We start from the raw sequence: 12,008 nt of genomic DNA, 5'->3' as shown, positions 1-12,008 counted from the left end.
TGGCGTATAGTTTCCCCACCTGGACGGGACACCGGTCCGTCGCAGGTGAGCTGCAAGATGCAGGAGGAAAGAGTGAGAGAAAGTTGTGGCAAAAGAGTCAGTAGAAGTTCGACATTACCTTCCGCCGGAGACACGTGGAACTTAGGTGTTTCGCTCATAAACACACACATCGCCCGGTCTGAGATTCGAACCCACAATTCCTCAACCGCAAGTCCGCTGCTCTAACCACTAGGCCATGTGTCTCCACGCTGACTGATTTAGGGATTCTTAAAAGATTTTGAAAAATCATTAAAATGTGAATTTGTTAAAGGATAGAATTTAGGAATTTCAAAAATAACAGTACTCTAATGAAATTGTTGAGATTTAGAATATCTTTATTTATATTATTCATTTGTGTTTTCAGTTAAATATTCACAACAAAGTAAGATTATAGCTATCTAAAAATGCAAGCAATTATCAAATATTTATTGATTAAATTGTAAATTATTGCACATATTTATTATTGAAACCAGTAGTTAATATAATTTGGTTGTATTTTTAATACTTATAGTCCTCATCACACATTAATTCATGTAACGTATAATCATCATAGGATTCAGCAATGAAAAAAGGATCACACTCATACGTAGCACGCAGAGTAACATTTTCTAAACTTTCTCTAGATTCTGGAGACAATTTGATAAACATTTTAGATTCTTCAAGATTTCCTAAAGTCACTTCTGATGTGCCTTCACCTAACAATGTATCTGCTTCCAAACCATCTCCCTCTGTTAACATATTGTGCTTTGATAACTTAATATGAACTTTGCCACACATACTAGTGGCAATAACTGTAATATTCCCAACTAGCTTTGGATAACCAAGTTCAAAGACTGGGTTGGCTTCAGCTGATACTCTAATGCCTGATATTGGTCTGCGAAATATCAATCTTTGAATATGTTTCTCTACATCACATGGTTTAATTCCTGTAACTTCATAGGCTTTAATAAAGGGGGTTAGATCTTTGCCAAGGTCATAGGCAACCTTCAACATATCACAAGCCCCAGAAGTGAAATCTGTAAAAGGGTGCCAATATATTGTATTGGCAATGAGGAAAACTTGGTAAGTTTCTTTAATGTCCATTTTTAATTCATGTACAATGTAGTAAAAAATATAATTATAAATTCCGCTTCCCAAATGAACGTCCAAATCTGAAGTGAAATTATCTACATGACTAACAGAGACGTTGTCTAAGGAGGGGCTTGCCATGTATCTCAGTGCGTCCGTATTTTTCATGACATCAAAGCCAACAAACCAGTCATTCTTACCCATATAAGCTTCAGTGATTTCTCCCGTTATATCGGAAAACGCCTCATTCATGGCTCCAGACTGGCCTGCATAAATCAATCCGGAGTGTTGTTCTGTGAAGCCATGAGCAAGTTCATGTGCAACGATATCTCCAACTGTAAAAGGATAAAACATTTCAAAACCATCACCAAACGTGCAATATTCCCCATCCCAAAATGCATTTTCGAAATAGGTCCCATAATGAACCCGCAGTATTGCTTGCTTGTTTAATACTGAAGTATTAAACCATTCCTGAAACATCTGAGATACCATGCTGCCATAATAGAAGGCATCAAGTGCTGGTGACATGGCTGTATTGACACTGTCATTAAAACCAACATCACAAACATAATACATAGGATCTGTTTCATTAGGATTTGCACTGCGACTGTTTTGCATGTCTATTACTTTTACATAATTATTTTCAAGAAAACACATCTCACCAATCCGAGTTATAAAAGCTTTGTGATTTTTGTCACTAAAATTGTATATTCCTGATTTTTCATTACCACCAGAACCAGTCAGTACTTTAGAAATGGTATCTAAGTTATTATATTTCAGCAGTATTTCTCCAGTATTACCATCAATAACAAATGTAGGCCGTTTAATAACTTCTTCATTTTCTATTCGATAACTTATACGGTACGCTAATCGAGATTTGTTATTTTCATCCAGAAAAATCATAATTTTGTATTTGGGTGGATACTATCTGCAGAAGCTTCATCTCCCTCTGCTTTCAAGGCAATATCAAAGACATCTGATTTTGAAAGCTTTGGTTCTACATTTGTGATATCATCTTCAATTCCTTGAATAAATGTTCCCGTTGCATCCCCAGTCAAATGTCCCTCGTGATCTTGGGTAACAGTTAATGAAGCATCAAAAACAGGAACACCCAAGAACTTCTCTTGTAAGCGTAAAACTTCGGTGCCTTCAGCTGTTTTGATACGGTTTGATTCTTCGACTTCTTCATATTCCTTCAAACCAAGAAGATCTCTGACTGTTATTTTAGCTTTGTCTAAATGACGCCGCTGCAATGAAGATGAAGAGTAAACCATCTTCTTCGCTCTTTCATGAGCATCAACACGTTGAGCTGCATCAGATGTCTTTATCAACAATAGACCTAAAAAAATGAAAACATTACAATTATTAATAACAGAAAAATCAGAATTTTTTTTCTTCAAGACCAAGATTAATTTTTTGACAAAACATTCATACACAGTTTAGGCCTATATTTATTTTTAAAAGAATTAAATTCATTAACAATCTCTCTATATATAAAGCTGGAGTTGTCTGTGTATGGCAGGTTTGGTAGCCTTCAACTAACACTATCTCCTCCGAGATCCTGCGGTGCGAGTTGACCAAAATTGAGAGTATGATAAAAGAAGGCTTGCTCTTCATTCCGTTGAAGAAAAAATTCAAATTGGACCATGTTAACAGCAAAAATTATTTACATCAAAAAGGTGCTTTTTTTTCTATGAAAATCCCTATTTTTTTACTGCTGTGTCGCCATTTTTCGGTGTATTTCAACCAGAAAAATGTTCACTTAAAGAGAATAACAAGCTACATAATGCAAAATTTTTACTCTTCAAAAATTCCAATTCTAAAGGGCCGAAACAAACCCGAGCAATGCCGGGCAATACTGCTAGTTTAAATATGAATATAAGCCCATAATCTAAGATATATTGCTCACTAAAAAATTTCTGGACAAATTTGTCCAAATATAAATTCAATATGTTTCTGTAATTAATTTAATATTTGATGAAATAGGGGAGTGGTTTGTTAAGTGAATGGATGTGGGTATCCTTTTTGTTAAACAACAATCAACATCTGAAATCTAAAAGTTAACTGAGGTCTGTGCATTTTTTGGTGTAGGATAATTTGGCTGATTTGAATGCAGCCTGGTTAGAGTCAATGTTTGGCAATTTTAACTTTTTAGCATTTGAGGTTATTCTGTCAAATATGATGCTTATTAATTCAATTGTTTTGTATCAATCATACATCATCTAAGAGCTGTGGAATTTTGATGATGTGATTGTTTATTTTTACAGTTCTATATTTAAGAGATGAGGAATTATGTACATCATTTACATTATTTGCATTATTTACATTATTTACATTATTTGCATTATTTGCATTATTTACATTATTTACATTATTTACATTTGACGGATATTTGTCCTCATCTTGTTTGTTGTTAACACAACGTTTCAGCTGATATACCCTCCAGCCTTCATCAGGTGTCTTGGGGAAATTTCGACCCTGGGTTCTCATTCCTAAGGTATTTTTTGGTGTTATTATTATTATTATTGAGTGAGAGAGCAGTGCATGCCATCAAAGTAACATTGAGGCAAAATATACGAAGCCCAGTATACCCATCATGACTACCCGTCTGATAAGGGTACACTAGGCACAAGCATCACAACCATATGTGCACGACATGGTGATCTCATATCAAGATAAACAGCGCATGACCTTGCAGGTGGGGGCCCAGTTAGAATTTTCTTCTGGTCGAGTAGCCCATCCCGCTCAAAAGGTCCCTGAATAAGGTTTGTTTAAGGATGTTGAATGAAACACCCATGTTTCTAGAGGTGAAATATCTAAGCCCCAAAGAATTCCTCTCAACACATGGCTATGATGCTCCCCCACTACTTCTGCTCATGATCAGAAATTCACATATCGTCAGCCACTAAGGGACATGCTCAACTGGTTACGGTCAAACAACTGACAAGCAAATCTGTGGCATTGAGCAGAATATTTGCTGTAGCCCATCTTTTATACCAAGACAAGACAATGTACATGATAACACTTCCAATCAGTTAAGATCAGAAGCCATGAGAGCCACTGCCTGGTACTGCATCAGGGCATTTATTATTATTATTATTATTATTATTATTATTATTATTATTATTATTATTATTCTATGTTTGACTTTTGCTTTACATTTGTACAAGTTGGCTCCAAGTTTCACCCAGAGACATCAAGAGACAACAAGTTGGAAGTTCTATTATTATTATTATTATTAAAATTATTCAGGTCACTGCCTGGAATCGAACTCAAGATTCCAAGCTCGATTCCAGTCAGTGAGCTGAATAATTTTAATAATAATAATAATAATAATAATAATAATGATGATGATAACAATAATAATGATGATGATGATGATGATAACAATAATAATAATAACATCAAATATCCTGCTCAATGCCACAGATTTGCTTGTCAGTTGTTTGACCTTAACCAGTTGAGCATGTCCCTTAGTGGCTGACGATATGTGAATCTCTGATCATGAGCAGAAGTAGTCGGGGAGCATCATAGCCATGTGTTGAGAGGAATTCTTTGGGGCTTAGATATTTCACCTCTGGAAACATGGGTGTTTCATTCAACATCCTTAAACAAACCTTATTCAGGGACCGTTTGAGCGGGATGGGCTACTCGACCAGAAGAAAATTCTAACTGGGCCCCACCTGCAATGTCATGCGCTGTTTATCTTGATATGAGATCACCATGTCGTGCACATATGGTTGTGATGCATGTACCTGGTGTACCCTTATCAGATGGGTAGTCATGATGGGTATACTGGGCTTCGTATATTTTGCCTCAATGTTACTTTGATGTCATGCACTGCTCTCTCACTCAATAATAATAATAATAATAATAATAATAATAATAATAATGATGATGATAACAATAATAATGATGATGATGATGATGATAACAATAATAATAATAACATCAAATATCCTGCTCAATGCCACAGATTTGCTTGTCAGTTGTTTGACCTTAACCAGTTGAGCATGTCCCTTAGTGGCTGACGATATGTGAATCTCTGATCACGAGCAGAAGTAGTCGGGGAGCATCATAGCCATGTGTTGAGAGAAATTCTTTGGGGCTTAGATATTTCACCTCTGGAAACATGGGTGTTTCATTCAACATCCTTAAACAAACCTTATTCAGGGACCGTTTGAGCGGGATGGGCTACTCGACCAGAAGAAAATTCTAACTGGGCCCCACCTGCAATGTCATGCGCTGTTTATCTTGATATGAGATCACCATGTCGTGCACATATGGTTGTGATGCATGTACCTGGTGTACCCTTATCAGACGGGTAGTCATGATGGGTATACTGGGCTTCGTATATTTTGCCTCAATGTTACTTTGATGGCATGCACTGCTCTCTCACTCAATAATAATAATAATAATAATAATAATAATAATAATAATAATAATAATCATTACTCGACCAGAAGAAAATTCTAACTGGGCCCCACCTGCAAGGTCATGCACTGTTTATCTTGATATGAGATCACCGTATTGCACACATATGGCTGTGATGCATGTGCCTAGTGTACCCTTATCAGATGGGTAGTTATGATGGGTAAACTGGGCTTCATATATTTTACCCCAGTGTTACTTTGATGGCATGCACTGCTCACTCACTCAATAATAATAATAATAATAATAATGATAATAATATCAAAAAATACCTTAGAAATGAGAACCCAGGTTCAAAATTTCTCCAAGACACCTGATGAAGGCTGGAGGGTATATCAACCGAAAAGTTGTGTTAACAACAAACAAGATGAGGACAAATATCTGGCAAATAATGTAAATAATGTAGGTGCAGGAGTGGCTGTGTGGTAAGTAGCTTGCTTACCAACCACATGATTCCGAGTTCAGTCCCACTGCGTGGCACCTTGGGCAAGTGTCTTCTACTATAGCCTCGGGCCGACCAAAGACTTGTGAGTAGATTTGATAGTCGGAAACTGAAAGAAGCCGTCGTATATATGTATGAATAAGTCTTGGGGTCAATTTGCTCGACTAAAGGCGGTGCTCCAGTATGGCCTCAGTCAAATGACTGAAACAAGTAAAAGAGTAAAAGAATGTTTATTTTTAGATTGACATTGTAGGGTAGGTGTGAGAGACCAGACCTGGTTGATTTGAACAGAAAAAGGGGGAATATTTTGGTCAGATATGGCTGGTTTAAAGGGTTGAAGGTTCAAACTTCAGTATTGTTACTTCATATGTCTTTTCAAGTGATTCATCAATGACTTACAATGATAACAAAGAAGTGTGTGACTGTGTGGTAAGTAGCTTGCTTACCAATCACATGGTTCCAGGTTCAGTCTTACTGTGCGGCACCTTGGGCAAGTGTCTTCTACTATAACCTTGGGCCAACCAAAGCCTTGTGAGTGGATTTGGTAGACGGAAACTGAAAGAAGCCCGTCATGTGTGTGTGTGTGTGTGTGTGTGTGTGTGTGTGTGGTGTGTGTGTGTGTGTGTGTGTGTGTCCCCGTGTGTGTGTTTGTCCCCCACCATCACTTGACAACTGATGTTAGTGTGTTTACATTCCCGTAACTTAGCAGCTCAGCAAAAGAGACTGACAGGATAAATACTAGGCTTAGAAAGAAAAAGTCCTGGGATCAAGTTGTTTGACTAAAGGTGGTGCTCCAGCATGACTACAGTCAAATGATTAAAACAAATAGAAGAATAAAAAAAAAGAATAAAATATTATTAATAGTGAAAAACCTGAAAATTATTACCTTAACGAGGACAAGAATTATTTGGCAGGTGTGGGAATAGAATCTTAAAAAATGCAATTTTATAGTTTCATGTTTAAAAATTATTAATGTAGAATAAAGTATTGCATTTTGTTTATTAGAATTCAAACAAAATGACATTTATACTTTATTTCAATCATCATCATCATCATCATCATTTAACGTCCATTTTCCATGCTAGCATGGGTTGGACGGTTCGACTGGGGTCTGGTAAACCATGGAGGCTGCACCAGGCTCCAATCTTGATCTGGCAGTGTTTCTGCAGCTGGATGCCCTTCCTAACGCCAACCACTCCGTGGGTGTAGTGGGTGCTTTTTACGTGCCACCGGCACAGGGACCAGAGGAGGCTGGCAAACGGCCATGATCAGTTGGTGCTTTTACATGTCACTGACACGGACACCAGTCAGGCGGCGCTGGCATCTGCCACGTTTGGACAGTGCTTTTTACGTGTCACCAGCACAGGTGTCTTAACTACAATTTCCATTTGATTTTTATTTTGATGTTGGTGTTGACGTACTTGACTCAATAGGTCTCCTCGAGAACAGCGGGTCACTCTATGATCCAAGGTTAGCACAGCAGGCTGTCCTGCGAGCCATGTAAAATAAAATATTTCAATGCAATTACTTGAAGCTTTGACTTATAACATCACTTCATTTTCACAGGAAAAACCAAATTATATTCATGCCTGTTCCGCTTCAGGCTAAACATTATGTTGTAAAACATAATTCTTTTTCCTGGCAAAATAACCTGCAATAGGAAAAAGATCAACCGTCGATGGAGGGAAAAGGATGATTGCTATGTGTTTTCAATGATAGCTTTGGGGTTTTTTTTTCGTTGCCAGCCTCGCCTGGCCCCCGTGCCGGTGGCACAGAAAAAGCACCATCCGATCGTGGCCGTTTGCCAGACTCGTCTGGCACCTGTGCCGGTGGTACGTAAAAAGCACCCACTACACTCATGGAGTGGTTGGCGTTAGGAAGGGCATCCAGCCGTAGAAACATTGCCAGATCAAACTGGGCCTGGTGCAGCCACTTGGCTTCCCAGATCCCCGGTCGAACCGTCCAACCCATGCTAGCATGGAGAACGGACGCTAAACGATGATGATGATAATGATGATTTGAGTCCATAATTTTAGCTTTCAACTAAATGATCTGACAGTCTTCAGAGAGAGAGAGAGAGAGAATGACAGACAGACAGACAGCATCACTCAGTAAAATGTAAAATCCTGTCCTCAGTGATGGGCATTTTCTTGTAAATGGTTTTCATGTTCCTATTTTCAAACTTCTAAATATCACTGAAGCTTTAATCCATTCCCTAAGATTATCCTTCTATTTACATCCCGTAAGTCCCATTCATTTTTATATTATTAATCTATTTCAGTGAAAAAATATTCTAGAAACAAATCTTTTCACAATTATTTCCAAAGAACAAATAAAAGTGAACAATTCTAAACACATTACGAATAGGTTCTATAAACACAGCTTCTATTGTAGTTCATTTAGATTTGTATTAATTATGCATTGATTATGAATGGTTATTGATACATAAACTGTGTTCCCAGGAAATCCTTGGGCTCCCAGCGCCAGTGTTCTCAACAAAGGTATGTAATAAATCACTAAATCCATTACTTCTAGCAATGATGTTTTGCCCTTAGTTTCCTAGCAAAACCACAGGAACTTTAGGTTACTAAAGTTATTATTCCCTGTAAAGACATTTAAATTTAGGGTGATAATATCATTGATCCTTGGGCATGTGTAAAAAGATTCAAGCGAGGTCGTTGTCAGTACCGCCTGACTGACCCCATGCCGGTGGCACGTGAAAAGCACCCAATACACTCTCGGAGTGGTTGGTATTAGGAAGGGCATCCGGCTGTAGAAACACTGCCAGATCAAGATTGGAGCCTGGTGCAGCCATCTGGTTCGCCAGCCCTCAGTCAAAATCGTCCAACCCATGCTAGCACGGAAAGCGGACGTTAAACGATGAGAATAGTACCCAACAAAGGAAATGAATATATAAGCTTCTAAATCATTGTCAACAGTAAAAATGTTCGTGTTTTTAAAAACATTGATCCACAAGACTAGATTTAGTGTTTAGTTTACTAAAGCTATTGCTCTCAACCTATGCCACATAGTGTTTAGTTTACTAAAGCCATTGTTAGCCAGGAAAGACACTAAGGTATTTGGTTTTGCAAAAACCATTCTTCCTTCAAAAAAAAAATTGACTCTGAGTTGCTGCAGATATGTATTTCAGTAAAGATACTCAACATTGTTCCCTGCAAAGTCATGCAACCCACAAAGAGTCAAGTGTTTTTGCCAGGAGCGACTGCTATATGTTTTCAATGATAGCTTTGAGCTTTTTTTTATATTTCACCTTTCAATTAAATTATTTGACAACCTAGAGAGAGATGCAGAGACTGAGACAGACACACAGAGTGGAGGCGCATGGCCTAGTGGTTAGAGCAGCGGACTCGCGGTCGAGGGCTCGCGGGTTCGAATCTCAGACCAGGTGATGTGTGTGTTTATGAGCGAAACACCTAAGCTCCACGTGGCTCCGGCAGAAGGTAATGGCGAAACCTCTGCTGACTCTTTCGCCACAATTTTCTCTCACTCTTTCCTCCTGCATCTTGCAGCTCACCTGCGACGGACCGGCGTCCCGTCCAGGTGGGGAACCTATACGCCAAGAAACCGGGAAACCGGTCCTTATGAGCCAGGTATGGCTCGAGAAGGAACAAACAAACAACAGACACAAAGTCAGACAGACAGACAGCATCACTCAGTAAAATGTAAAATCCTGCCCTCAGTGGTGGGCATTTTGTTGCAAACGGGTTTCATGTTCATATTTTCAAACTTCTAAGGATCAGTGAAGCAGTTAATCCTGGTAAAAACACTTAACCCATACGTTTCTAACACCCTCGTTTCCAGCAAACTAGGAGATGGCTACTGACGTTAAGCTTAAGGATTATATAATGTACAAGTATAAAGAAAGAATTAAAGAAAAAAAGGGACTCATTATATTGAATGTTATCGATAGTATCGAGTGGAAATAGGGGCTGCCGCAGTTCCGCCGTGCCTCCACTGGCTTGCACTTAGTGACGTGGACAAGAAAGAGGCGTGGAAAAGTCGCTATGCGAAACTGTAGAATGTAGATAAAGAATGGGATAAAGTGAACCCAACAGAAGGGCCGACTATCCTAGTGGACAGCAGTGTGGTAGATAAGACAATTGAAAACATGTAAACAGGGAAAGCCCCTGGTCCATCAGGAATCACAGCTGAGATGCTCAAAATACCCGGAATGGTAAAATACGGGCTAGTCACCCGCATAGTCGACCAAGTCATTCAGGAAGGTATAATAGCTAGTGACTGGCGTAGCAGCATTATTATTAGCTGATACAAGATTATGGATGCTGCTTTTGATAGAAACAATTAGAGAGACATCAAACTCATGGATCAGGAGATGAAAATTACGGAGGGAGTTTATAGCCCAATCAATTTGGAACATAATTCGGCTGGACAGAATGCAGTTTGGCTTCGTCCAGGAAAGAAGCACTAAAGACGCTATTTTTATAGTCAGGCAATTGCAAGAGAAGTACTTAGCTAAGACTAAATCATTATACTTAGCATTCATTGATATAGAGAAATCCTTCGATAGAGTGTCCTACTGGGTGATAAAATGGGCTCTGATGAAGCTGGGGATAGACGAGTGGCTGGTGAAAGCTGTACAGACTATGTTATTGGGTGGTCTGAAAGTCTTATCAGCCCTTGCCGAGAAGTAATGAGAACAATAGAGGAACAATATAATAATATCAAACACGTGTACTGGTTTAAGTATATTACACTTCCATTGATATTGACTTTGTCACACACGGAGAAGGTCACCACCATTTTCGGGGCACAAAATGGTGTCGGACCGTGTCCCGTTTGATACTTTGCGAAGGTGTGCTTTGGTGATTGTTGCAAAGCCTGCCAAAACAGCGTCCTTCAACTGTTGGGTATCGCTCTTGTGAAACCCTCTCCTTGATAATAGGTGTGTCTGTGTTCGTCCCCCCCAACATCGCTTGATAACCGATGCTGGTGTGTTTACGTCCCCGTAACTTAGCAGTTCGGCAAAAGAGACCGATAGAATAAGTACTAGGCTTACAAAGACTAAGTCCTGGGGGTCGATTTGCTCGGCTAAAGGCGGTGCTCCAGCATGGCCGCAGTCAAATGACTGAAACAAGTGAAAGAGTAAAAGAATAACCAATGAATAAACTGCGATGGTTAAGACTCGTTCTTGTGCTGAAGGAGTTTAACTCTTTCGTTACTGTATTTCTGTTGAGATGCTCTCTGTTTCTTTCAATTACTTTAAATATAACAAAGAAGTTAGTAAAATAACTTTGTCATCATTCAGCTAGTGTTAGGAACATAAATTGTGACTAAGGTTTGGTGGAAGGTTTTTAATTCAACGCTTATGAAAACAAGACTTTTGTACTACAGACCCAGAGCCGGTTTCAGCCAGGTTGGTAACAAAAGGGTTAACTAAGGCCGCATCATTGTGGCAGATCTCATCACAAAAGAGAAACCGGTGAGGAGGATTACAAGATCGGTCCGGCAGGGAATAGCAGAGGTGCTAACAACAGTCGTTAAGGCAAATCTAGCTTCTATAAAATATTTTATGTAGGAAATGAGTCAGTTGTCATCATAAGAAAATACAAAGATAAAATGCATGAAAACTTGAACGATGAAAAAATCTTGAAAATGTACTTACTGCCAAATATAACCAACAAATGCCTCATGGTGGCAAAATATCCGCAAATATTATGCTCTGTCCAAAAGCAACCCCAAGGTTTGTATCAATTGTTTTTGACTCTTATTTATGTTGCCAGCAGAATTATTACGTGGCCCAATCACCCTCTCCGTAATCCTGTTAGTACAGGGTACGACTTAACATTTGCCCACAACTTTTTATAACTGCTAAATGAACTAATTGCTTTCATTACATATATTAATTATAGCTTATTTCACTCTCCATAATTTCTAATTTGCTACCTGACATTTAAGATGAAGTAACAAGGTAATAGTTTATTTAATTATTCTTTCTCATTAACAGTAAAAATTGGAAGCAATCTTAATAGGTTATATTCTGGGTGAC

General features: G+C 38.6%; 1 protein-coding gene across 1 annotated transcript; it reads right to left on the bottom strand.

Annotated features, from left to right (window-relative positions):
* Positions 1 to 356: 356 nt before the first annotated feature.
* On the bottom strand, positions 357 to 11,808 carry LOC115217267 (neutral protease). Its single transcript, XM_029786909.2, has 2 exons — positions 11,625 to 11,808; positions 357 to 2,446 (listed from the first exon to the last, which is right to left on the bottom strand). The coding sequence occupies exon 2, from the start codon at positions 2,008 to 2,010 to the stop codon at positions 538 to 540; it is 1,473 nt and encodes a 490-aa protein (XP_029642769.1). The 5' UTR covers positions 2,011 to 2,446; positions 11,625 to 11,808; the 3' UTR covers positions 357 to 537.
* Positions 11,809 to 12,008: the final 200 nt, after the last annotated feature.

The sequence above is a fragment of the Octopus sinensis genome, linkage group LG11 (genome assembly GCF_006345805.1).
Source record: "Octopus sinensis linkage group LG11, ASM634580v1, whole genome shotgun sequence".
NCBI lineage: Eukaryota > Metazoa > Mollusca > Cephalopoda > Octopoda > Octopodidae > Octopus > Octopus sinensis.
The sequence above is the reverse complement of the archived record's forward strand: the minus strand, read 5'-3'. Positions and strand labels throughout refer to the sequence as shown.